Below are 25,711 nucleotides of genomic sequence, written 5' to 3' on the forward strand. Positions count from 1 at the left end.
TATAGTCAATATTTCATAATAATCTTTAAGGGAAGCGATAGATAGATAGATAGATAGATAGACAGATATAAATAGATGGATGGATGGTTTGTAGATACATAACCGAATCACTGTGCTGCATACCTGAAACTAACTTGTCAGTGTAAATCAACTTATACTTCCAAAATATTTAAAGAATAAAAATATGTAAAATAGATCTGGCGTTGTTGTGTGCAGTGGTGTAGGTCACAGATGTGGCTCGGATCTGATGCTGCTGTGGCTGTGGTGTAGGCTGGCTGCTGTAGCTCCAACTGGACCCCTAGCCTGGGAACCTCCTTATGTCATAGGTGCGGCCCTAAAAAACAAAAAAGAAAGAAAGAAAGAAAGTTATTTGGAGTTCCTGTAGTGCCACAGCAATAATGAATCCAACTAGGAACCATGAGGTTGCAGGTTTGATCCCTGGCCTTGCTCAGTGGGTTAAGGATCTGGCGTTGCTATGAGCTGTGGTGTAGGTAGCAGACGTGGCTCGGATCCTGCATTGCTGTGGCTGTGGTGTAGGCTGGCAGCTGTAGCTCTGATTAGACCCCTAGCCTGGGAACCTCCATATGCTATGGGTGCGGCCCTAAAAAGCAAAATAATATATATATGTAGAATAAAATCTTAGATTCTAATCAGCTCTGTTGAGGGATGATGCATGAATGAGTGAATGATCGATTGGCCTGTTTTGGGTCACATGCCCAGGCGACATGCTTTGGGGGGTAGGGAAGAAGGGCGATTTGCCAAGACATTTTTTTTTTTTTTTTTGCCAAGGCCATGGCATGTGGCAGTTCCCCAGCCAGGGATTGAACCTGGGCCACTGGATCCTTAACCCACTGCATCACGAGGGAACTCCAAGACATTCTTGCTAAAGTCACGTGGGTTCCTCACAGGGAAGACCAGAATGGGAAGTGGGTGGCAGCTGACAGGCTTGAAAAAAAAAGAGACCTACTCCCACTCCAGTCTCCTGGAACCTGAGAATGACCTGCCCTCTCTTTTGCTGAGATTAGAAGAGCAGAGCAGTTAAGGCCCTTCCGTGTTCAGATGGCTGGAAAGCACGGCCCTAAGGGGAAGGGACAGGCTGTGGAGAAACAATCTCTCCAAAATCACACCAGCGTTCCCGCTGTGGCGCAGCAGGTTAAGGATCCAGAAGTGTCTCTGCAGCAGCTCAGGTCACTACCAAGGCACGGGTTCCATCTTTGGCCCTGCGCAGTGGGTCAGGGATCCCCAGTGTGGCCGCAGCTGTGGCCAAGGTCTGAGGTGTGGCTCAAATTTGATGCCTGCCTGGGAACTTCCAAATGCCATGGGTGTGGCCAAAAAAAAAAAAAAAAAAAAAAAATCACACCAGGAAAGGCTTCATAGTGCGAGTAAGGTTTGTCACCTTCTTCCCACCCACACCCACCATACACACAGAAAAGGTTCCTCCACCCCCAATCCCTACAAGTCCACCAGGGGCACAATGCCACTTTGGATTATTTAATGGCTCAGTGGGAACACCTGCTGCAGCTGGATCATCTGGTATTTTGGGGGCTCAGCCAGTCTGAGGATTATCACACCTGTGGGGATTAAGTGATGATGTAGGACAGTCTTGAATTTGGAGTTTAACCCCCACATGGACACATTCTCTGATGGTGCGATGGGATTATCTCAGGTTTGGGGTTGATCCTGCCCATGCAAGGAGTCTCTGCAACTTGGATGTTTTTCCTAACTGTGCCCCCTTTTCTACAGCGTTAACAAGCAAGTCCTCAAGTCAGACCAACTTCAGGGCAGGTGGAGTGTCTTCCTGGCTCACAGCTCCTGTTCCAGGAACATGGGGATGGCCTTGCGAAGGGCGGGGTTTCAATTTTCCATTGGCACCACCGCTGCTCCAAGGGATAATGAGAAAGGCGGAGTTTTTCTTTCTTTCTTTCTTTCTTTTTTTTTACTTTTTAGGGTCTCACCCGTGGCACATGGAGATTCCCAGGCTAGAGGTTCAATCAGAGCTGCAGCTGATGGCCTACACCACAGTCCCGCAACGCCAGATCAGAGCTACGTCTGCGATCTACACGGCAGTAATGGGTCTTAGCCCACTGAGTGGAGACAGGGATCAAACCCACATCCTCATGGATACTAGTTGGGCTCTTAACCCCTGGAGCCACTGCAGGAACTTCCAGAAAGGTGGAACTTGATAATAAGAAAGGTGTCGCAGGTCTGACAAGAACGGTGGTCCTTGTATGCCAGCGTCTGATGGGAGTGATGGATCCAGCATCTCAGGTCATGGGAATGGTGGACCCTGAGTCTCAGGGGCCGATGGAAAGGGATGGCGGGGATCCTGAGTCCCGGGGGCCGATGAGAGTGGTGGAGCCTGAGTCTCAGGGATTTGTGGAAATCGCAATAGCTAAGTTGTAGGTGCCAAGGGATTTTTCAACCCTGTATATCAAAAAATGATGGAAACAGTGGTTCCCGTGAGTCACTAAATGGAAGTCTTAACGTTTCAGGAACTAACAAGAATTGTTCTTTTATCCCAGAGGCAAGGCCCAGCCCAGCCCATAAACCGTTTGTTATTCATCCGTCCCTCCATTCATTCATTTGTCTCCCTGAGCCCTGGCTCTGGGCCACACCCTATGCTGAGTGATACTGAGGACCTAGAGGTGACTCAGACCCGGATGGTGCCCTTGGTGAATTCCCAGAGACAGACCCAGACATGGAGACTCACAACACGGAGAGATCAGGGCCAGGACGAAGAGGCAGCAGGGTGGTGTGCTTACCACCCCGCCCTGACAGCAGGGCATCTGCGGTGAGTGTAGCCTGAACCAAGTCAAGGTGCAGGGCCTGACAAAAAGTCCTTAATCAAATTCGACTCTGCACACATGTCAAGTCTACCCCGGGGCCGCAGAGTATCCCAGGGAGGTTGCATATTTCCTCAGTGGCAGCCCATCTTCAAAGACAGGGCATGGATCTTGGCGCCAGAGAGGCCTGGGTTTAAATCCTGGCTTTGCCATTCACTCTGTGAACTTAGGCAACTCACTATTGAGTTCCCTGATCCTGACATGGAGATAAAAGAGTTCCAGAAAATAAAACTGCTGTGTGGATTGAATGGGGAGTAACAAATACCCAGCCCAGAGCCTGTCCCTAAGTAGATATTCCATAAAGGGTATGATTCATCATTATTCCTGTCATTAGTAACTAATGACAACATTTAAAGGAGCTAGAAGAGGAGTTCCTATTGTGGCTCAGCGGTAACAAACACAACTGGTATCCATGAGGATTCGGAGGAATCCCTGGCCTTGCTCAGTGGGTTAGGATCTGGCGTCTCCATGAGCTGTGGTGTAGGTCGGCAGCTACAGCTCCAATTCAACCCCTACCCCGGGAACTTCCATATGCTGCAGGTGCGGCCCTAAAAAAAAAAACAAAAAGAGTTCCCCGGTGGTGCAGCAGGTTAAGAATCTGGTGTTGTCACTGCTGTGGCTCATGTGGCTGCTACAGCATGGGTTCAATCCCTGGCCTGGGAACTTCCACATGTTTTGGGCAAAGCCAAAACCAACAAGAACCACAACAGTTATTTTCATATTCTTAAGCATTAGCTTCTTTATGTAAAAAAAAAAAAACCACCCTCCCAATTGATTGATTGATAGATGAACACATATCTACAATGGAAAACTATACAGCCACTAAAGGGAATGAGGTAGCTCTCTAAGTGTGGCTATAGGAGGATCTTCAGGATACAGTGTTAAAAAAGCAACATGTAGAATAATTTGATTCCACCTGGGAACAACAACCAAAAAAAGGTGGTAGGTATAATATCTGTGCATAAATGTATAGAATTCCTCTGGAAAGATACCCAAGAAATGGGAAAGCAGAAGCTGTGCCCAGAGAAAAGTGGGCAACCAGGGCCATGGGGAGACAAAACTGCATGTTCCGCTGTTGGAGCCCCAGGACCCTATATTCACGGCTACCTGAATGTCTTCCCTAATTGTCCCCACGCCCCTAAGGGCCACTAGTCCCAAGCGGCCCAGAGCATCTTCCCTCTCCTGTTCCCCCTTCTTCCTCCTGGTTCCCCAGCGGGAACGACTCGTGTCCCCTGTTTCGGGGTCAGGGTTCTGGCTGTTGTACCTTCCCCTCTGCCATCGCCGGCACCCCCCTCGCATCCCCGGCCCCACCCCCTCCTCTCTGGTCCCAGGGTCCTAGCCTCCTGCTCCAGCATCCTCCTCCCCAGCCCCCAGCAGCCTCTCCCGGCTCAACTCTCCCCCCACGGGCCCCAGAGGGATCTTTCTGACACCCAGATCTGACCCTGCCCCTCGCCCCGCGCGCGACCCTTGGGTGAAAGTTCCCAGCCCGGCCTTCCCCGCGCGGGGGGACCTGGCCCCGCCCACCGCCTCGGCTGCTGCTTCCAGGCTCCTTGGCTCGCGTCCTCCTGGGCTCTCGTCGGCCTTGGCTGCTGGGCTCTTCTCCCAGAATCGACCCTCGCCCCTGCTTTCCTGCCTTTGAGCCTCAGCTTAGGCTGTGCGCTCTGCCCGGAACGCCGTTACTGCTGTCTGTCTGCCTGTCTGTCTCTCAACGATTCAGATCTAACGTCTCCCGGGTCTTGGAGGTCACGCCACAACCACCGCCTTCTCCGGAGGTCCTTTCGGCTGTCTCCAGCAGAAAGGATTCCTTCCACCCCCGGGCTCCCACGGCCGCTGGTCTCTCCCTCTGTCATACCCCGGTCGCCCCGGATTGGAACTGTCTGCATCTGGGGCCGTCTCCTCCATCAGACCGAGAGCTCCGTCTGCAAGGGCAGATACGGGTCTGATTCACCTTTCAGTCCCCGGTGGGTGGGTGGGTGGAGAGACCCAAGCGGAGGGAGGAGAAGGAGGCTGGGAGAGCTGAAAAGGGGGGGGGGGGCGAGGAGCAGACCCTGATGGGGGTGGGAGCGATGTAAGGAGAAGGAGAGAGGCGCGCAGCCCGAGTCGGAGAGCGAGGCGAACGTCCGGGGCCAGGAGGAGGCAGGCGGGCAGAGAGAAGGCAAGGGAGGCGAGGTGGAGGGGACGAGAGAAAGCAGAGAGAAGAGGGAGAGACGCGGCCCCGGCCCCGGGAGGAGGAGGGGGGGAGGGAGGGAGGAGTGGGAGCGCCGCCCGGCCCTGCCGCCTCCCGGCCCCTTTTGTCCCTTCCCTCCTCCCTGCGTCACGCTCCCCGGCCCGGCCTCCCCTCCCGGCTCCCTCCCCCGCCCCGCTCCTCCTCCCCGGGGCTGGATGGAATTTTTTCCCCTGGACCGGGGCCAGCTCCGGGGCAGGGGTGGGGGGGAAGCCAGGCCGGACTGGGCCGGGCGGTGGGGAGGGGCCGGAGCGGGGGCCCCCTGGGGAGGGGGCTGGTCCGGCGGGGTCCCGGGCGGGGAAGCCGGGCCCGCGGACCCGCGAGGAGGCGCAGGCCGGAGGGAGTCGGGGTGGAGGGAAGGAGGATGGCGGGGACGCCGGGAGGAAGGGGAGAGGCCGTCGGGCGGCGGAGGCGGGGAGAGGATGGAGAGCTGGCGGCGGTGGCAGCGGCGGCGGCGGGGCCCGGCTCAGCCCGGCCCGGGGGGCTGCCCACCGAGACCCCTTCCCCTCGACGCGGGAGCGGCGGAGCCGTGAGTCTGCGGAGAGGGAGCGGGATGGGACCCGGGGCCCGGACTCCGGGGTCCCTAGGGGAGGAGGCAGCCCGGGCCCTGGATTGCTGGGTTCTCGGAGGAGGGGGTTGGGAACCCAGACTCCAGAATCCTGGGAGGAGGGGACTGTGGGCCTGGATTCCGGGGTCCAGGAGGAGGAGCGGGCAGGGAACACCTCCTGGGTTCCACTGGGAGGAGAGAGGTGGGGCTGGGGTAGCTCGGTTCGGAGCTGGCGACTAAGGCTAGATGCCCTCCTGCGCCCTCAGGGAAGGTGGAGGGAGAGAGTCTGGCTTTGGAGGTGCCGCTGGCGGCGGAAGGGTTAATGTCTGGCTAGAGGGGAGGGGGAGGGGCAGGGAAGGGGCTGCGGGGCTTTGAGGGGTCAAGGGTGAGCCGTGCAAGTGGGAGGGGGCCGCAGAGGAGGGGGGAGGTTGTCTGGGCTGCCAGACAGGCCAGGGTCAGCGGCGGGGGCAGGGGATGTCTGGCGGAGGAGAGGCCCAGCATCCAGGCTCCCTTGGGGACCCGGGATTCCAGGCCCCTGCGCCCCTCCTCCCTTAGACCTGGGAGTCCGCAACCCAGCCCCCTCCCCCAGAATTCCAGAATCTGAACCCCTAGCCCTCTAAGGTCTAGGACCCAGGAGTCCCGGCCCCCAGCCTCGTCTGCCCTCAGACCTGGGGGACTACATTCTGGCCCCCCACTCTCCACGAAACCCCGGAGTTCGGGCCCTTAGCCCCTTCCTTCCCCGAACCCAGGAGTCCCCACCTCCTCTTTAGCCCCAGCTGGAGTCTAACCCTCTGGGGGTTAAGGGGGCGGGGCCAGCTGGTTGCCATGGTGCCAGACTGTTTGGGTCTGCTCTCTGACCCTTGGGGGCTCCCCAGGGTCTGCAGTGAGGGGGAGGGGGCCCCAGACCTGGGGGAAGTCCAGCGCCAACCTTGTCCCCAAATCGGGCCTATGGGCCTATGGGTGTCTCCACCCAAGGCCTTGTCCAGTGACCTTGAACAAGTCCTGACCCTTCTCCCTGGGCCTCAGTTTCCCCGAAGAGAAATTTGCTGGCCGACTGGGGAGATGCTCAGGTCCTGCAAATCTTTGAGATTCTCCGCTTCCCCTCTCCTCTCACCCCCCTCCTCAGGCCCCAGGCAGCCCCGGGGCATGCTGGGAACCCAGCCTGGGCTCTGGGCCAGGTTGTTGGGGGGGCGGGGGCAGCCTCCTCCCTTCCCCTTCCTCCCCACCTTGGCCTGACTCTCGCCCCCGCCTGAGGGTCTGGGAGGTTGGGAAGGAGGGAAGGCGGATGAGAGCTGGGACCGTAGACCCGTCTCTGGCCCCCTCCCCCCCATTCAACCCCCCACCCCACCCCGCGCGCGCCTCCTCCGCCCCCTTCCCGCCTCTCCTCCCCCTCCTCAGCAGGTCGCTACCCCAGCCGTGGGCCCCTTCTCGAACCACCCCCACCCCACCCCCAGCTCCAGACCTGGCTCCGAGCTGCTGCGAGGGGAGGGAGAGAGGGAAGGAGAAAAAGGGAAGGGGGGGGAGGAGAGAGACCTGGGAGGGAGGGAAGGAGAGAGAAGGAGAAAAAAGGAGAGAGATCGAGAGATGGGGGGGAGAGGGAGAGCGACAGAAAAAAAAGGGCGAGTGGAGAGGGAGACGGGGAAATTGAGGGAGAGAGAGGAAAGGGACAAAGACGGAGGGAGGGGGGAGGAGAAGGCGAGGGTGCAAGACGGAAGGGAGAGGAAAAGAAGGAGAGAAGAGAGAGGAGAGGAAACCAGGAGATGGGGGAGAGGAGAGAGGGGTGGACTGGGAAAGGCAGCGCTCAGGAGGAGGCCGAGCGGAGGGCGCCGATGGGCAGGGCAGAGCCGGGGACCGGCTCACCGAGGCTGGAGGAGCTTGGAGCGGCCGCAGGAAGAGACAGCAGGCCGGGCAGAGAAGCAGAAAGATGGAGCTGGAGCGCTGGACTGAGGCGGAGGCTCTCAGGTGCATCGACCCAGCCCCGGGTGGGGTAGGGGACCGGCTGCCGCTCTGCAGGCCCGGCCCCTCCCACTCCGCGGCTGCCCCGGGGGGCTCAGCCTTCCTAGCTGCAAAATGGGGGTGCTAGCGGCCCCTGGCGCTCCTGCCTGCGAGATGCCAGAGGCCTGGGATGGGATGGTAGCCATCAGGGCTGCCACTGGTGAGAGGCCGAAAGAAGGGCGGAGAAGGAAGGGGTCATGACCCAGGAAGGCTCTAAAGGTTTTGTCTCCCCTGGGCGGCCTCCACCCAGGTCCTGGATTTCCGAACCTGACAGGTAGGTAGGGAGCCAAACTCCCAAACAAGTGAGGTTCCCTCTGACCCAGAGCCGGGGAAGCCAGGCTGGGCCTTCCCCAGGGAGGCAGGCCTGGCTGGACTCCCGGCTCTGAGGGAGGGGGCTGAGGGCTCGGCCTCCCCGGTCCCCTGTGGACCTGGACTTCTGAGTCTGAGGCAGGACGGGGCCTGGATCCCCGGGCCCCTTGGGGGAGGAAGGGCCGAGGGCCTGATTCCTGGGTTCCCTGGGGAGGAGGGGGCCGGGGGCCCGGATTCCTGGGTCCTGGCACCCACCCGTAGAACCGACCTTGCGGGGCCTTCGCCGCACACAAGCTCGTGTCTGTGGGTCCGTGTCGGGGGCTCTCCATCGCGGCTGGGGCCTCCCCGGCCCTCCCCGCCCGCCCTGGCCCCCTGTCTGTCCGTCTGTCTGTCCACCTGCCGCGCGCCCCGGGCTGAGGTAGGAGGTTGTATAGTTGAGGAGGACACCCACGGAGATCACTATACGGCCTCCTAGCTTTCCCCAGGCTGCGCCCTGCACGGGACGGCCCGGCGGGGACTCCTGGCCCCTGTCACCGCCCCACCCCGCCGGGCTCAGGGGGCTGCTGGGAAGAGAAGCCGGGCTGTCCCTCCTGGCCTCGTCCCTGCCTACCTTCTTTCCTCCCCTTCCCTCAAAAAGTTTCTCTCCCAGCTAGAAATCTGGCTTTTTTCCTGTTCTTCTCTCTGTCTCTCCATCTCTGTCCCCGCTGAGTCTCTGCACAGCGGCCGCTCAGCCCCTGACTCCACCTGACTCCATCCGTCTCTTATGATGCCTTCTGGGTCTCTGGCTCAGTTGCTGTCTTTTGGGCCCTCGCAGGGTCTCTGTCCCTTTGTGCCGCAGCCCCCCAGGACCTGGCGGGGGGTCCCCCCCACACCACACTGCCGGCCTCTGAGTCCCTGAGACCCTTTAACCTGTGAGGACATCCAGGGTCACAGGTGAGGTTCTTGGGAGCCTGGCGTCCGGCCCAACCACCAGCCTGGGGACTGCCGGCCCGATGACCCCACACACCCTTCCTCCCCTGAAAACCCTAGAGCCTGACATTTGACGGGGGACACTGAAACCTGACCTCTGACCTCTGTCTCATGGGCCCCTCCCCCTCCCCACGGTGACCTCACAAAAGTCACTAGCTTCTCTCCAGGCTGAGAGCCTCCGTGATGGCCCTGCTGGCCCCAGCGAGCACCGTCCCGTCCGCCCTGGTGGCCCTCTCTGTCTTCGGGGCCTCCGCCTGGGCCTGTCTCCTCTGCTTCACGTCATACAATGAGCGCCTCCAGATCTGCCAGATCTTCCCCGGCCTGGAGAGCCCGGCCCTGGGGAAGTGTGAGGAGGCCTTCACGGAGGCCTTTAAGGGCCTCCTGGACACTGAGATCCGTGAGGAGACCCCCCCATCCTCCAGCATCCCCCCCCCGGGGGGGCTGTGTGGAGGGAGGGACAAGAGAGGCCTGGAGAGACGGGGTCAGAGACTCAGGACACTGGGGACGTGGTGCTGGGGGGAACCGCATCCCCCAGCTCCTGCCTCCCACCCCCAGACTACGATGAGAGAAGCCACCTGCACGATGCCTTCACCCAGATGACCCACTCCCTCCAGGAGGTGGCCGCCGCCCAGGGTGAGTGGCGCGGGGTCGGCAGCACTGGGAGGCGGGGGTGCGGAGTCCCCAGGAGATGGATGCTGGTGAGGGGAAGGCTCTGAACTTGACAGTGATCTTGGAGGAGGTGATCTGGGGAGCCACGTGAGCGGGGTGACCTTGTCAGGCAGAAGAGTCGGGCAGAGGCTGGTGCGGAGGTGAAGGTAGCGTAGAAATAACTGGGAGTCTGCAGCCAGCTGGGGTCAGGGCGATGGGGCTTCTGGCCGTGGTCGTGGCCCCTACCCTGGGCCTCAGCTGACCCAGCCTGAGCGATGGGACGGCCGCCTTGCCTCGCAGGATGGGCTTGGAGCTCAGGGCGAGGGAGCCTCCCTGCCCCAGTGAGACCGGCCTCAGGAGGAGAGCTTCCTCCCGGGTAAAACGCACGTGTTCCCTGTCGATCAAGTGATGCCGCGTTTTTGCCACACGAGGCTGTGGGAGGCAGGAAGACAGGAGCAGGGAGAGGGCATCATTCAGGTGACCAGCATGGGCAAGGTGGGCCCGCGTGACAGCCTTGGGGTGGGGAGGGCACACGCTGAAGACACACAGGCACGTGACAGCGTGGAGGGGCGTCAGGGCTGGGGTGACCCTCACGGCCGAGGGGGCAGCCTGAGCAGTAGTCACGCCATGACACAGGACACCGCCCCTGCCCCCCCATGCGCTGGAGGCTGGAATTGGGAGGGAGGCCTGAGCGCTCCCTCTTTTGCGGCCTAACCTCCACCGTCCAGGGGCTCAGGCGTCATTTCTGCACCTTCGTTCTGTTACTTCTGCTCCCGGCTGTTGCCCACCGAGCTTTTTGACAAAGAGCCCCAAAGATGAGGAGTTCCCATCCATCCAGGGGACCAGCGTGGGGAAGACGTAGCTGGGGGGCCTCCCCAGAGGGAGAGGAAGTCAGCTGGTTGGGGCGGAGAAGGGGGGGCAGCTCCTGACCTCAGGAGACGCCCCTTCTTCCCCACGTAGGCCACCCTGCCACAGAAGGCTTTGAAAAGATGAGAAACAAGTCCAGCTCTGGGTGTAGGCGACCCTTGAGGGCTGTCTGTGAGACGGGGGAGGGGGAGGCTGGGAGGCCTGGGTGGAGGCTGTGGTGAAGGAGGCCTGAGCTGGGGCGGCGGGGATTAGAAAGGTGGAGAAGGGAGCTCCCCGTCGTGGCTCAGTGGTTAACGACCCCGACTAGGATCTATGAGGACATGGGTTCGATCCCTGCCCTCACTCAGTGGTTTAGGAATCTGGCATTGCCGTGAGCTGTGGTGTAGGTCACAGACGCGGCTTGGATCCCACGTTGCTGTGGCTGTGGTGTAGGCCGGCGGCTGCAGCTCTGATTGGACCCCTAGCCTGGGAACCTCCATATGCTGTGGGTGTGGCCCTAAGAAAACAAAAAAAACAAAAAAAAGGAAAGAAGGAAGAAAAGTAGAGAAGAGGGGACCGGGTGGAGAGAGTCAAGGGCAGGAGGGCCTTGGGTTGGATAAGCTGTTCAGGGAGAAGGAAGAGGGTTGGGGACAGCGTTCAGGGTCTGGGTCCAGGCCTGCGTGGGCAGTGGCTCGTCCTGAGATGGGGATCTGAGAAGGAGGAGTAGGCGTGGGGGGGGCAGATGGCCAGCTGGCCTCCGAAATGGTGACTGCAAGGGGCCCGGGAATATCCAGGGGGCAGCCCGAGCCACAGGTCCAGGGCTCAGCTGGTCTGTCCCGAAGGAGCAGGGCTGTGAGCCGGGGAAGGGCAGGGTCAGCTCTCGGTGTGGGAAGCGCCTCTGGGGCCGTAAGGAGGCCGGCCAGGAGGGAGAGGCTGGAAGCTGGGAGAAGCTGGTGCAATGCATTCCGTGGATATTTATTGAATGTGGCAAATTCAGGGAAACCTGTCCCAAACATGGAAGATACTCGGTCTGCAGAGAGCTGTTTATGTTCATTATCTGTCTGAAAGATATCTTTATACCAAACGCCAAGCTATCTGCCCTCAGATTGCTTCTCCGGGGGTGGGGGAGGACAGACAATAGACAAATCAGCGAAATGCTGGAGTGTGTCAGTTGGTGAGCCCCGCTGTGGAGGGAAACGGAAGGAGAAGGGAACGGGGCAGCCAGTGGGGCGATCATTTTAAATAGGTTGATCAGGGGAGGCGCAAATGAGAAGCTCCGATGGAGCAAAGACCTGAACCAGGGGAGAGTGAGAGCCTTGCAGATAATCCAGGGAGAGCCCTTCCAGGCAGAGGGAAGAGCCAGTGCAAAGGCCCTGGGGCCAGTGGGGCTGGAGTGGACCTGGTAGGCCAGTGCTTCTCCAGCCCCACAGTGTATGTCAGAATCTGCTGGGAGCCTATGAAAATGCAGACCCCTGGGCCCCACTCTCCGTTCCTGACCAGTAAGTCTGAGGTGGGGCCCAGCACCTGACACTTCCAGGTTCCCAGGGGCCAGGGCTGCTGTTGCAGGAACATACTTTTGAACCCCTGTGGGGGGCCCTCAGACCATCTTTAGCCATGGTGCCCCCTCTTTCCAGCTTCTACCCAGGGATCATCGCTTCGGCCAGTCTCTTTGGCTTTTGCCCGTGATATGGGGAAGCCATTGGAGGATTTTAAAGGAAGGGGGTGGTCGTGGATCTTACTAAGGCCTTATGGGTTAAGGGCAGAAGCAGAGAGACCAACAAGGAGGTATCAGTGGTGGCTGGGACCAGTGGCAGTGGTTCAAGTGAGCCAAGATGAACCTGTCCCAAACATGGAAGATGCTCGGTCTGCAGAGAGCTGTTTATGTTCATTATCTGCCTGAAAGATATCTTTATACCAACCCTATAAAATGTGTGTGTGTGGCGGGGGGGGGGTGGTGGTGGTTATAGCCCCATTTTCCAGATGGGCAAGTTGGGACTCAGCTGGACAGGGAGAACAGGCCAGGAGATAATCTGGATCAGATGTATGTGGCGTGAGGATGCCTGGGTCCCTCCTGATTGGAGAACCCAAGAAATGGACATGCTGACTCAGAGCAGCTCTCGGTGGTGGCAGCAGATACTGTGAGTGTATCTTAACCATGGAGTGGATGGTGTGGTTTACAGGGAAGTGTGTGTACCACAGGTGGTGATCTCTCGTGGAGGCTCTGGAGTTTGGCCGCCTGGGTTCAAGTCTAGCTGTTTGACCTCGGGCCACCTTCTTACACTTGCGGATGGTTAACGCTCGTAGTTGACCCTTTTGTAACCCTGTGTGCCAGGCACTGTTCAAAGGCATTACCCCAGCGATCGCTAAGTGGTACCCGGCGCACAGTTTAGGAGGGGATGCTTTTCTGTCGTATGACAGTAAATCCTCCCTCTTATCCCCGCGAGGCAGACCCTGATATTGTTCCCATTTTATGAATGAGGAAACTGAGGATCAGGAAGGTGAAATACGTGGCCTGGGTCCCATGGGGAGGAGGACGTGGGATGGCTGGCTCAGGTATGTGCTCAGAGCTGGAAGAGCCAGAGCTGAAACCCAGCTGATCAGAAACAGTTCAAAGTCCTAATGGAGCATGTTTGGGGGGAGACTTTATAACATCCGCCCGCGCCCCCTTGTGGTTCACTTGATATAACCCCTGCCCCTTGGCCTCGCTGGACGTTTCACTCCATCCCTATTCCACTCTGTGGTTTCCTAGTTATGTGACATTCTCCCCCTGCCCCGTGGCTGACTTGGTATATCCCACAGCCACCGTCTCCTCCATGAGTCGTTTGGTTTGGCCCATGGATATCCCTTGGATACCTCTTCCAACATCCTGGTCCTTCATTTGAGCATCCCACTCTGACCACATCCTCCTGACCCATCCTGCCATCTCCAGACCACATGCCTGCCTTGTGGCCAGGGAGATGCCTCTAAGTCCTTGACCCCTCATTTTGAACCCACTTCCTGGCTTCAGTGTCCCCTCTCTCCAGCGTCTACCCAGTGATCATCACTTTAGCCAGCCTCTTCGATGCCCTCCTGTTTTGTATGGTTTTAAATTGCAGAGGAACCTACCATGGCTTAAGCAAGCTAGGAGTTAGAAGTTAATTTCATCCATATCAAATAAGGCTAGTATGGCAGCTCCGTTTTCCTGGGGGCCCAAGCCCCTTCCAGCTTTCTGCCTTACCATCCCAGGGTAACCTCCTTATCCTCATGGCCCTATATAACTGCTAGAGCACCAGCCATCAAATCTAAGTTTCAAGCAATAGGATGTAAGAAGGGGAAAGGGATCAATAAATGGCACCATTTCTCTTGTGAGGCTACTTTCTGTAGCTCACACATGACCCTTGTGCTTACATCTCCTTGATCAGAAATTGGTCGTATGAGCAGAGCCAGCTGCAAAGGAGGCTGGGAAATGTAGTCTTTTAGTTGGGGCGGGGCGGGGGGCTATTGCTTTTCCAGCTGAAATGCAGGGTTATGTTACTAAAGAGAAAAGAGATTATTTTGAGGCAACTAGAAATCCTTGTGTATGTTTGCTAGGACTGCTGTAACAAAATACCATAGACCGGGTTGCTTAAATAACAGCAATTTCTTTGTTCACAATTCTGGAGGCTGGAAGTCCGAGATGAAGGTGTCACTGTTTGCAGGGCTGGTTTCTTTTGAGGCCTCTCTCCTTGGCTGTTGACCATCTTCCCTCTGTGTGTGCCTCTGTCTAAATTTTCTCCTCTTGTGAGGAAGTCAGTTATGTTCGATTTAGGCCCACCCTAATGACCTCATTTTAACTTAACTACCACCTTGACACTCTATGTCCAGGGAGTTCCCCTTGCAGCTCAGTGGTTAATGAATCCGACTAGGAACATGAGGTTGCAGGTTCGATCCCTGGCCTCGCTCAGTGGGTTAAGGATCTGGCGTTGCCGTGAGCTGTGGTGTAGGTTGCAGACACAACTCGGATCCCGCGTTGCAGTGGCTGTGGTGTAGGCCAGTGGCTACAGCTCCGATTCAACCCCTAGCCTGGGAACCTCCATGTGCCGCAGGAGCAGCCCTAGAAAAGGCAAAAGGACAAAAAAAAAAAAAAAAAAAAGACTCTATATCCAAGTACAGTTATTTTCGGAAGGACTAGGGGTTAGGACTTCAACATATGAACTTGGGAAGGACGCAGTTCAGCCCATCGCACCCTGCCACATTCCTGCTTTCCAAAACCAACTCTACCTGTAAATCATTCGAGCCACCCGCTTTGAAAAGGCCACAAAACCTTATAGTTTGGAGGCCATTACAATGGTCAAAACTCAAACATCCATAAGGACAGAGAACATCAAAACAATGAAAGGGGGATAGAAATGAAGAGGCTGGAGACTGGAAAATTTGTGGGTGTGTGCCCTGTCTAAAAGGAACTGTGGAGTTCCCTGGTGGCTCAGTGGGTTGAGGATCCAGTGTTGTCACTGCTCTGGCACAGGTTCAGTTCCTGGCCTGGGAACCTCCACATGCCGCGGGTGCTGCCAAAAAATAAAAAAATATGAATAGGTAGACAGCTAAATGAAAGGGGTGGCTGCTATTCAGCTCCAGCTAATTGCTGCCTTGTGGACATACAGTCTCTGTAAGTTTCTTAAAGGGATGCCAAACATTTTATGTGATTTTCCCCAGTTTTACATGGTGGCAACTGATTCCTTTTTCAAAATACTTTCCAGGCCAAATGTAACACATTCAAAGGACGTGAACTGGGGCCACAGGCCTCCAGTTGTGATCTGCATTCCAGCTGGATCCTGGAATTCATTCTACACATACTTACTGAGCACTTTCTAAGACTCAGAGCCCTACCGCTAAAGCAAGACATGTTTGCTTACTTAAGAGGCAGCCGTAAATGATGACGACGTATATTTAAATTATGTAATTGCAGACTGGCGAGAGCTATGAATGGGCTGAATGGGGCACAGATTAGAGACAAACATGGACTGGATTAAATTAGATTTGCGGTCAGAGAAAAACCTCTAAGGAGGTGGCTCGAACTATGACGTGAAGGATGAGTAGGATTAGGGGGAAAGATGAACTTGAGACAGAAACCAGCATGTGCAAAGGCCCTGAGATGCTAGCGAATATGGTTCTTTTCCTGTTGGGGGAAGTGAAAGGTGGGTAACAGGGATGGAAGAGAGAGGAAGAGGAAACTAGGCCAGACCGCGTAGGGGCCTCGAGGGCCTTGGGAGAAATTTGGTCTTTATCCTCCCCTTCCCCCTCAACAAGATAACACAGATGATGCCGAGGGGTTCTATCAGAGACAGGCCAGAGGCAGTGGAAGGAAGGAGACTTGGGGTTGTGTCAACCTTGGGGTGGACAGGGTAGGAGGAGGTGAGAAGCTGGGGTGGGTAGTATATACCAGGGACATGGGGGTGGAGAGGGGCTGGGGAAGGGGCGCAGACACGTGGCGGCGAGTCCTGCCAGGCTCCGCCCACCTTGGGGAAGGGTCTTTACTCCAAGAACTGCCTCCACTCTAGGGTCCTTTCGGGTTGCCTTCCCTCTTGCCGCCAGGAAAATGCGCAAGGTTATATCGCAGCTTAAAGAAGGTAAAACAGACCGTCTCCTTCCCTGGGGCCCAGACGGAAAAACGCCACTCCTGAGACCCCCTTCCGCTCCCTGCAGCTCAATCCCCTGGCCAGATCTCTGAGCGGAGCTTCCCTAGGTGGGTCGCTCCTGACCCAAACTCTTAACTGTTCCCACCACTCTCCCGCGCCTCGGACGGAAGGTTTCTTCTAGCTAGGACCGCCGCTTAGCACGGTCCTGACCCAGATGAGCCTGGGCCTCTTCCTGGATCTCTGTGTCTAGCCTTGCGCCCTCTGTTCCTGCTTTCCAGCCGGGACCCCTTAGTGGGCTACTTCTCCCTGACAACACCTCTACCTGGGCTTCCCAATTAGGCCCTGTCTTCTCCGAGGATCGCCCGATCTAGGCCACCAGAGCTGGCTCGGTCTCCTGCTCTTGCGAGCCGCGGGCCTGCCGCCCTTCCCCACCACCCGCCTTAGATGCTAGCTGCAGACCTGTGGCTGACCTCTTAAAGGAATGCTGCAGGCCTGGCTGGGTCCCCAGGTGGAAGCAGGCAAGCCTGGCCCCGCCTACAGGTGGAATGCTGCGGGCTTGGCCCCGCCTCCTAGGTGGGCTGCGGCGGCGGGACGCCGTCCCCTCGAAGGAATGCATCCGGGGCAGTAGCAGTTCCTCGAAGGGAGCTTCAGGTGGGCGCCTGCCGCGACTTACAGGGTAGTAACGCTTCCTCTCTCTCCACAGTCCCGGCCTGCGTCCCTCCCTGCGGTAAGCACTTTATTCAAAGCTCAGAATTGCGGGGGAAGGGAGGTGGTGGGGCCGAAACCTGGGACTTGGAGTAGGAGAGCAGGAGTGAGCCTCTGATCGGAGGGGGCCAAGAAGAGCCCGGGGGAAAAGTAAGTACATCAGGTATTATTCACACACCTGATAAAAGGCGGGTCCGAAAATCAATGCAAGCCAATGGGAATCCTAGAGGCCTGGAGAGTGGTGAGAGCCAGCCAATGAACGCAGGGAAGGCGGGACCCAGATTTTGTCTGGATGTTAGAACTCAGCTTAAACAGACCTTCAGATGACCGAAGGGTTGCGGACAGGGGGAAACGGATGGAGCCCAGGTCCAGCATTCCCGTCCCATAGGACTCCAGGAGGTCGCCCGGCGTTTCCACTGTCGCGGGTGCTACTCCACCGTCTGCGACCTCCCGCTGGACTGCCCAGGTGAGGGGCGTGGCCTTGAAGGGCTTGAAACCTGAAATACGAGTTGACCGACGAGGGGGCGGGGCCGGACGTGTGCGGGCCCAGGTGGTAAGGTGGACCTGTCTTTTAGTTCAGGACGTGACGGTGACTCGGGGTCATCAGGCTATGTTCTCCTGTACTGTGAACTTCCAGCTGCCCAAGGAAGAGATCACCTATTCCTGGAAGTTCGCTGGAGGTGTGAGTCGGGGCGGAGCCAGCGTGAAGGGTCTGGGAGGCGGCTTTTGCTTCTCTAGAGGATGCGGAGTCGGGACGCAGAAAGTGGGACTCGGGGAGCTCGGTCTAGATTCTTGATTCACAAAGCAAGGGGAGGGTCCAGGTATTTAGGGGAAAGGGTCAAAACACTGCAGGGCCAGAGCTCAGGGGCTGGTTAACCCGTAGGCGTTTTGGGCGGGAGAACAAACGCTAGGCCCACGGGGCGGAGTCAAGACTTAGGAGGCGGGGCTATAGGTGGAGGATCGGCGAATAAGGGCTAAGGGTGGGGCCAGGCTCGAGAAGGCGTGGTCTAGCTCGGGGGTGGGGCTTGCACTCGGAGGTTGGGCGAGTCAGGCGGAGAGTCTGACTTGGGCAAGGGCGAGGCCCCCTCCTGCCGCTTCAGTCCGGGCGTCCCGCAGCTCCGGACTCAGGACGTGTCCTACTTCCGAGACATTCCGCGGGCCGAAGGATACCTGGCGCGCATCCGGCCGGTGCAGCCCAAGCACCGCGGGACCTTCTCCTGCGTGATCACACACGACCAGCGCCCCCTGGCGCGGCTCTACTTCTTTCTTAACGGTGCGGGAGGGGCTGGGCTGCGCGACGGGAGGGCGGGGCTACGTGAGGGGTGGGGCTCACGCCTGGCCAACGTGCGCGCCCCCACAGTGACGGGTCCGCCGCCGCGCGGGGAGACTGAGCTCCAGCTCACTTTTCGGGAAGTCTTGCGCTGGGCGCCGCGGGAGGCGGAGGTGATTGAACCCTGGAGCCCGAGCCTGGGCGAGTTGCTGGCCAGCCCCGAGGCTCTGACGTCGGGCAATCAGTGCCTGCTCGCGGCCCTTGTGGCCTTAGCATCAGCCTGTGTGACCGTGCTGGCGTGGTGAGTCCCCGGGACCCAGAGTCCCAGCGTCCGTCTTTCCCCTTCCCCAGATCCGCGATTCTGAATTCCCAGACTGTCCTCCCTCAGACCCAGAAGTCTGGGTCCCCCGCCTCCTATTCAGAAGTCCAGCCCCTACTCCCTCGGGTCCAAGAATCCAAGCCTTATCACCCACCTGTGGGACCCAGGCTCCAGGATCCAGATTCCTGGTCCCTAGCCTCCCCTACCCCCCAAACACCTCCTTGTTTTCCCCAGGATGTTCTTTCGATGGTACTTCAGCGGCAGCTAACAAAGGTATCTTTTCCTTCCTTATCCTACTTACATCCCTAAAATAAAGAATATATTCCAGGAGTTCCCATTGTGGCGCAGTGGTCAACAGATCCGACTAGGAACCATGAGGTTTCGGGTTCGATCCCTGGCCTTGCTCAGTGGGTTAAGGATCTGGCGTTGCCATGAGCTGTGGTGTAGGTTGCAGATGCCGCTCGGATCCCGTGTTGCTGTGGCTCTGGCGTAGGCCTGTGGCTACAGCTCCGATTTGACCCGTAGCCTGGATATCTCCATGTGCCACAGGAGCAGGCCTAGAAAAGGCAGAAAGACCAAAAAAAAAAATGCATTTCAGCTCTCTAGATTCCTTCATCTTTGAAGATGGTCACTAGTAATTTAAGTAAGAGGAAGAGCAGCATATGCCCAGGTGAGCAGGCCCCCATAAGGACGGTAGTAGACACAGCTGCTGTGCTGAGGGCTTTAGGTGCAAGCCCAGACCCCTCCCCAGATACCTGGCAGCATCCTGAACATTTACAACTGCAGATGTCACCCTGAAAGAGTCCTTGGTATCATTCTGTCAGCCTGTTCCTCCCTGACACTTTCCTGCTGTCATAAGGGGCACCACGATCCATCCAGCTGCTCAACCAGAAACCTAAGTTGCTTTTAATTCCTCCTCCATGTCCAGTCTATTTCCAGGGCTCCGCCCTTGCAGTTCCTAAATCTCTCACGGAGTTGCTCCATCTGTGGTCCAACACCGTCTCTTGCCTGGGTCACTGCAGCAGTGTCCGCACGGGCCTCCCTGGCTCCCCTCAGCCTTGTCCCACTGCAGTCCCTTCTTCCCAAAGCAGCCAGAGTGATGTTTTGAAACGTGTCAGATCTGATCACTTCTCTGCTCACAATCCTTCAGTGGCTCCCCAGTGGCATTAGAATAAAATCCAGTTCTCTGTCAAGGCCTCCAAAGCACCCCCCTCCCCCGGCCCTTCAAAGTTCCCACCCCATGCTTACCCGAGCTTTTCCTGCCCTGCAGTTTCTCTGGTCTTTGCTCATGCCTTGTATTCATCTTGATCCTTATTCTCTCCAAGACCTGGGTACATGCTGTTTTCTGCCTTGAAGAGTATTTGTCCCTTTTTTGTTGTTTGTTTTTGTTTAGTTATTATTTGTTTTTTTAATAATATATTTTTTTATTACACAAATGAATTGATTACATCTGTAGTTGTATAATGATCATCACAATCCAATTTCACAGGATTTCCATCCCATAACCCAAGCACATCTCCCCAAACTGTCTCCTCCGGAGGCCATAAGTTTGTCAATGTCTGTGAGCCTTTTTTTTTTTTTTTTGTCTAGCTAACTCAGTCATGGTTTCCCCGGAACAGCCTTTGCATGCATCGACTCTCCACAACTCTGTGAGAGCTGGCACTGTATTTGTGTGGCTGACTCCACTTCCCTTTCCTCCCCCTGTTTACTCTCTAGTCCCACGAGCCTTTTTTTTTTTTTTTTTTTTTTTTGGCTGTGGCATGCAGAGCTGCTGGGGACAGAGATGCAGAGATAGAACCTGTGCCATAGCAGTGACAACAGCAGATCCTTAACCCACTGAGCCACCAGGGAACTCCAGGCCTCTTTTTGTCGCTCTGAACATGCAAAGCTCAGTTCTGTCTCCGGGCCTTCGCACCTGCTATTCCTACTTGAAGTGACTTTACCTTGAACCTCACGAAGCCACCTCCCTCTCAATGCACAGGTCCCAGCTCAGATGTCACCTTCTCTGCCTACATCCCTCCTCCCACGTACATCCCCCCGTATTAGCTTGTGCATAACACTCATTCAGACCTAATGTAAACTTATTTTTTAAAGCATGGTGTTGTGTCTTCCCCACGTAACAAGTAATCTTCTTCACATTCTTGTTCACTGATTTGACCCCTTCGCTGGCTCATTCAATTGGCAAATATTTACTGAGCACTTACTATGTGCCAGGCATTTTCTCTCTTTTTTGGGGGGGCGTGTGTGTGTGTGTGTGTGTGTGTGTGTGTGTCTTTTCCAGGGCCGCACCTGCAGCATATGGAAGTTCCCAGGCTAGGGGTCGAATCGGAGCTGTAGCCGCCCACCTACACCACAGCCACAGCAATGTGCGGTTCGAGCTGCATCTGTGACCTACACCACAGCTCATGGCAATACCGGATCCTTAACCCACTGAGCGAGGCCAGGAATCCCACCTGCAACCTCATGGTTCCTAGTCGGATTTGTTAACCACTGCGCCACGATGGGAACTCCTGTGCCAGGAATTTTCAAGGCACCGTAGAAATAATAATGGAGGCATTCCTGACGTGGCTCAGCGGAAACAAATCTGACTAGCATCCATGAGGATGCAGGTTTTTTTTGTTTTGTTTTGTTTTTGTTTTTGTTTTGTCTTTTTGCCTTTTCTAGGGCCGCTCCCACGGCATATGGAGGTTCCCAGGCTAGGGGTCCAATGGAGCCGTAGCGACCGACCTACACCAGGGCCACAGCAACAACGCAGGATGTGAGCCGAGTCTGCAACCTACACCCCAGCTCACGGCAACACCGGATCCTTAACCCACTGAGCAAGGCCAGGGATCGAACTCGCAACCTCATGGTTCCTAGTCAGATTCATTAACCACTGGGCCACGATGGGAACTCCCCATAGTAACTTTAAGTGGAGTATAGTCTATGAAAATATTGAATCCCTGTGTTGTACACCTAGATATATGATACTGTACGTTGACTGTGCTTCAGTTGAAAAAAAAATCTGCACCCTCATGGAGTTTGATTCCTGTCAAACAATGAACAAGAAAATTAAGTGAAAATAGGCACCAAGTCGTATGATAATACATGTGGTAGAGAAAACAAAACAGAGAAACGGGTGGGGTTGCCGAGGGGAGAGGGGAAGCAATAGGATCTTTGGTGATGGCGACACTGAAGTAAGACTTGGAGGGGAGAGTTCCCATCGTGGCTTAGTGGTAACAAACTTAACTAGTGCCCATGAGGACTCAGGTTCGATTCCTGGCCTCCTTCAGTGGGTTAGGGATCCAGCATTGCTGTGAGCTGTGGTGTAGGTCACAGAGACGGCTCAGATCCTCCGTTGCTGTGGCTGTGGTGTAGGCTGGCAGCTAAGGCTCCAAATGAGCCCCTAGCCTGGGAACATCCATATGCCACAGGTGTGGCCCTAAAAAGAGTTGAAGGGGATGAATTATGAGCCAGGTGGATATTTCTGCTGTGGTGTTGGCGCAGGTTGCAACTGCGGTGGCGTGGGTTCCATCCCTGGCCTGGGGCGTGTCCACATGCTGCAGGTCCAGCCCCAAACAAGTACAAAAGAGACAGCAGGGGCCAAGGCCCAGAGGCAGGACTGTGCCTGGTGCGTGGAGAACAGCCAGGATGTCAGTACACCCAGAGCAAGGTTTTAGGAAAGGAGCCTGCGGCCAGGCGAGGTCACAGAGAACCCAGGGACCATTTCATGCAGGACCTTGGCCACCATGAGGTCTTGATTTTCCTTTGTTTGAGATCATGGCGCAACTTGAGCCAAGGAAGGTCATGATCTGACTTGACTGGCACAGCTCCTGCCTTAATCGCGGACTGTATCGAGGGAGGGGTGGGAGCAGGCATCACTGCGAGGTGCTGCAGTAATCTGGGCATGAAATAGCAGCTTTTTTTTTTTTTTTTTTTTTTGGTCTTTTTAGGGCCACACCGCAACATATGGAGGTTCCCAGGCTAGGGGTCCAATCGAAGCTACAGCTGCAGGCCCGCACCACAGCCACAGCAACTCGGGATCCAAGCCGCATCTGCGACCTACCCCACAGCTCATGGCAGTACCAGATCCTTAACCCACTGAGCGAGGCCAGGGCTCGAACCTGTGTCCTCAGGAATACTAGTCAGATTTTGTTTCCACTGAGCCACGACGGGAACTCAGAGCAACCTGAATCAAGGAAAGACGTGCAGCTCAGGGACAAAGTGGTGATAGCAACAGTGTGGAGGGGGGTCCGAGATCGGACGTGAAGGTAGAACCAAAGGCATTTGCAGACTGTTGGGTAAGGAAGAAAAGAGAAGAGTCAGGGATCAGTAGTCAGGACAGAGGCAGTGGCTTGTGCCCTCTGCCTTAATGGAAGTGTTCTAGATCTGCCCTGTCCAATATGGAAGCCACCAGCCTTACATGGCCATGAAGCACGTGGAATGTGGCCAGAGCAATGAGGAACTGACCTTAATCTTATGTAGCTGTAATGACTTAAATCTGTATCGTCCTACCTCTGTGACAACAGAAGTCATGGAGACGTATGTCTGGGTGTCCTTAACTGTGGGTTGCAGGCTCTTTGCTCAATTGGAGCCCCTGGAAGGCAGACTCTGCCTCAATTGTTTGCAAACCTGGCAAAGCGTGTGGAATTCAGCAAGAACTTGGTAAGTGCTTTTGTGACTGATTGACTAAATCAAAAAATGAATGCAATGCAAAAAAAAAAGAAGTAGTCCTATGTGGTAATGGCTACTGTTGTTGGTAAAGCTACTGTTGTTGATATATACACATAACTGAGTCTCTTTGCAGTTGATAAAGCTGCTCTGGCTTTTTTTTTTTTTTTTTTTTTTGGCTGTGCCTGTGGCATATAGTAGTTGCCAGGCCAGGGATTGGACCCACACCACAGCAGTAACCAGAGCCACAGGAGTGACAACACCAGATCCTTTACCCACTGAGCCACCAGGGAACTCCCTGCTCTAGGATTTTTGGACCTGAGCAGGTGGAAGGATGGAGTTATGTTTAATGAGATAAAGGAGGCAGTTGGAGGAGCAGAATTCACGGGGGTTAAAGAGGAGGAAAGGGAGGGCATGTTCGGAGTTGGGTCTAGTTATTCGGTATCCAGGTGGAAACTTTTTGGAGGCAGTTGGGTATGGAAGTCTGGAATATAGGGAGAAGGTCTGATCTGAAGATAAGAGCTTTCAAGCCTTCTTCCAAAAGCCAAGTGAAGAAAGCATTTCAAGGAGAGGGGGGTTAACTGTCCCAGATGCTGTCAATTCATGGAATAGGCCTGAGAATTGGCCATTGGTTTTGTCAATGTGAATACCACTGGTGAACTTGACATGAGCAAGTTCTGTGGAGTAGTGGAGATGACCATCTGAGTGGCCCATTGACCAATGGGAGTCATTGGTCATTAGAAAAATGCAAATCAAAACCACAGTGAGATGCAACCTCACAGCCACTAACTAGGATGGCTGTAGTCAAAAAGTCAATAACAGGCAGTTCCTGTTTCAGTGCAGTGGAAACAAATCTAGCTAGTGTCCATGAGAATTCAGGTTCGATCCCCAGCCTCACTCTGTGGGTCAGGGATCCAGCGTTGCTGTGAACTGTGGTGTAGGTCTAAGAGTCGGCTTGGGTCCTGCATTGCTGTGGCTGTGGCGTAGGCCGGCAGCTGTAGCTCCGATTCAACCCCTAGCCTGGGAACTTTTCTATATGTCATGAGAGCGGCCCTAAAAAGCAAAAAAATAAATAAATAAATAATAAGTCAACAGGTACACACTACTGTGTATAAAATAGATAACAAAGATGTACTGGATAGCACAGGGAACTATATTCAATATCTTGTAATAATCCTTTAATTGAAAAGAATCTGGGAGTTCCCGTTGTGGCTCAGTGGTTAATGAATCCGACTAGAAACCATGAGGTTGCAGGTTCGGTCCTTGGCCTTGCTCAGTGGGTTAAGGATCCGGCGTTGCTATGAGCTGTGGTGTAGGTCGCTGACACGGCTCGGATCCCGCGTTGCTGTGGCTCTGGCGTAGGCTGGTGGCTACAGCTCGGATTCGACCCCTAGCCTGGGAACCTCCATATGCCTCGGGAGTGGCCCCAGAAATGGCAAAAGAAGAAAAAAAGAAAAGAATCTGAAAAAGCATACATATATGTATATACATGTATGCATATATACATAGCTGAATATATACACGTAACTGAGTCACTTTGCTGTACACCTGAAAGGTTGTAAATGAACTATACTTCCATTTTAAAAATGTTTCTGAGCAATAACAAATGTTGGTGAGGATGTAGAGAGTTCAGAACCCTCCTGCTTTGCTGGTGGGAATGGAAAATGATGCAGCCACTGTGGAAAACCATCAGGCAGTTCTCAATAAATTAAAGATACAATTGCCATATGACCCAGCAGTTCCACTCCTAGAGAATTCCACCCCAGGGAACTAAGCCTACATCCACACAAAAATTTGTATGTGAGCAGTCACAGCACTATTCACAATAGTCAAAAAATAAGAACGGGAGTTCCTGTCCTGGCTCAGCAGAAAAGGAACTGACTAGCATCCATAAAGACACAGGTTTGATCCCTGGCCTTGCCCAGTGGGTTAAGGATCTGGCATTGCTGTGAGCTGTGGTGTAGGTCACAGATGTGGCTCGGATCCTGCATTGCTGGGGCTATGAGCTCCAATTTGACCCCTAGCCTGAGAACTTCCATATGCCACAGGTGTGGCCCTAAAAAGATAAAATAATAATACTGATAAAATAAAAACATCCCAAATGTCCATTAACTATGATAAATGGATAAAATGTGCCACATCCCTAAAATGGTATATTACTTGGCAATGAAAAGGAGCCCATGGTACATGGATGAACCTTGAAAATATGCCAAATGAAAGAAATCAGTCAGGAAAAAGGCACATACCACATGAATCCATTTAGGTGAAATGTCCAGAATAGGCAAATCTATGGAGACAAAAAGTAGGTCATGGTTGCCGTGGGGGTGGGGGGAGGGGTGAGGAATGAGAGTGACTGCCAATGGGTATGGGAGTGGTGGGGGTGAAAGTGTTCTAAAATTAGATTATGGTGATGGCTGCAGAGATCTATAAACTTGCTAAAGATTATGAAGCTACACACATTAAATGGGTGAACTTTTGGGGAGAGAAACTGGAGACAAATATAGACAGCTCTCAGGGAGTTTTGCTGTTAGAAATGGGACAGCCGCTCAGGGAGAAACTGAGGCTAAGACAGGGCATTTTAAAAATCAAAGAAGGGGAGTTCTCTCTGTGGCTCAGCAGTTAATGAACCCCACTAGGATCCACGAGGATATGGGTTCGATCCCTGGCCTCACTCAGTGGATTGAGGATCTGGGCTTGCTGTGGCTATGGTGTAGGCTGGTGGCTACAGCTCCGATTGGACCCCTAGCCTGGGAATTTGCATATGCCTCGGGTGCAGCCCAAAAATAGCAAAA

The 25,711-nt window shown here is 55.2% G+C and overlaps 1 protein-coding gene, 2 long non-coding RNA genes, 3 other non-coding genes and 1 pseudogene across 6 annotated transcripts in view; 5 read left to right on the forward strand and 2 right to left on the reverse strand.

The window, feature by feature from the left end:
* Positions 1-1,475: 1,475 nt before the first annotated feature.
* On the reverse strand, positions 1,476-8,672 carry LOC146402427 (uncharacterized; annotated as a pseudogene).
* Positions 2,284-7,615, reverse strand: LOC146402428 (uncharacterized). The gene is made up of 3 exons (XR_014806620.1): positions 7,475-7,615; positions 4,696-4,762; positions 2,284-2,424 (listed from the first exon to the last, which is right to left on the reverse strand). It is a non-coding gene; the product is annotated as an uncharacterized LOC146402428 (long non-coding RNA).
* Positions 8,165-8,234, forward strand: MIR99B (microRNA mir-99b). Its single transcript, NR_038512.1, has one exon. It is a non-coding gene; the product is annotated as a microRNA mir-99b (primary transcript).
* On the forward strand, positions 8,324-8,403 carry MIRLET7E (microRNA let-7e). Its single transcript, NR_038521.1, has one exon. It is a non-coding gene; the product is annotated as a microRNA let-7e (primary transcript).
* Positions 8,673-8,799: 127 nt separating the features above from the next.
* On the forward strand, positions 8,800-8,879 carry MIR125A (microRNA mir-125a). Its single transcript, NR_038541.1, has one exon. It is a non-coding gene; the product is annotated as a microRNA mir-125a (primary transcript).
* Positions 8,880-8,925: 46 nt separating this feature from the next.
* Positions 8,926-25,711, forward strand: part of LOC110261042 (sperm acrosome membrane-associated protein 6) — a 52,376-nt gene continuing 35,590 nt past the window's right edge. Inside the window, exons 1-10 of the mRNA XM_084961822.1 lie at positions 8,926-9,284; positions 9,443-9,520; positions 15,898-15,966; positions 16,679-16,702; positions 17,069-17,146; positions 17,256-17,362; positions 17,797-17,953; positions 18,041-18,251; positions 18,504-18,542; positions 22,824-22,913. Of these exons, the coding sequence (XP_084817948.1) occupies positions 9,071-9,284; positions 9,443-9,520; positions 15,898-15,966; positions 16,679-16,702; positions 17,069-17,146; positions 17,256-17,362; positions 17,797-17,953; positions 18,041-18,251; positions 18,504-18,537 (972 nt within the window). The 5' untranslated portion in view covers positions 8,926-9,070 and the 3' untranslated portion in view covers positions 18,538-18,542; positions 22,824-22,913. The remainder of the gene's footprint in view (positions 9,285-9,442; positions 9,521-15,897; positions 15,967-16,678; positions 16,703-17,068; positions 17,147-17,255; positions 17,363-17,796; positions 17,954-18,040; positions 18,252-18,503; positions 18,543-22,823; positions 22,914-25,711) is intronic.
* On the forward strand, positions 23,253-24,989 carry LOC146402429 (uncharacterized). Its single transcript, XR_014806632.1, has 2 exons — positions 23,253-23,906; positions 24,282-24,989. It is a non-coding gene; the product is annotated as an uncharacterized LOC146402429 (long non-coding RNA).

Source organism: Sus scrofa, chromosome 6 (genome assembly GCF_054392235.1).
Source record: "Sus scrofa isolate SSC_HxYL_T2T_F1_AM1 chromosome 6, Sscrofa_HxYL_maternal_Yorkshire_Landrace_v2.0, whole genome shotgun sequence".
Classification (NCBI taxonomy): domain Eukaryota; kingdom Metazoa; phylum Chordata; class Mammalia; order Artiodactyla; family Suidae; genus Sus; species Sus scrofa.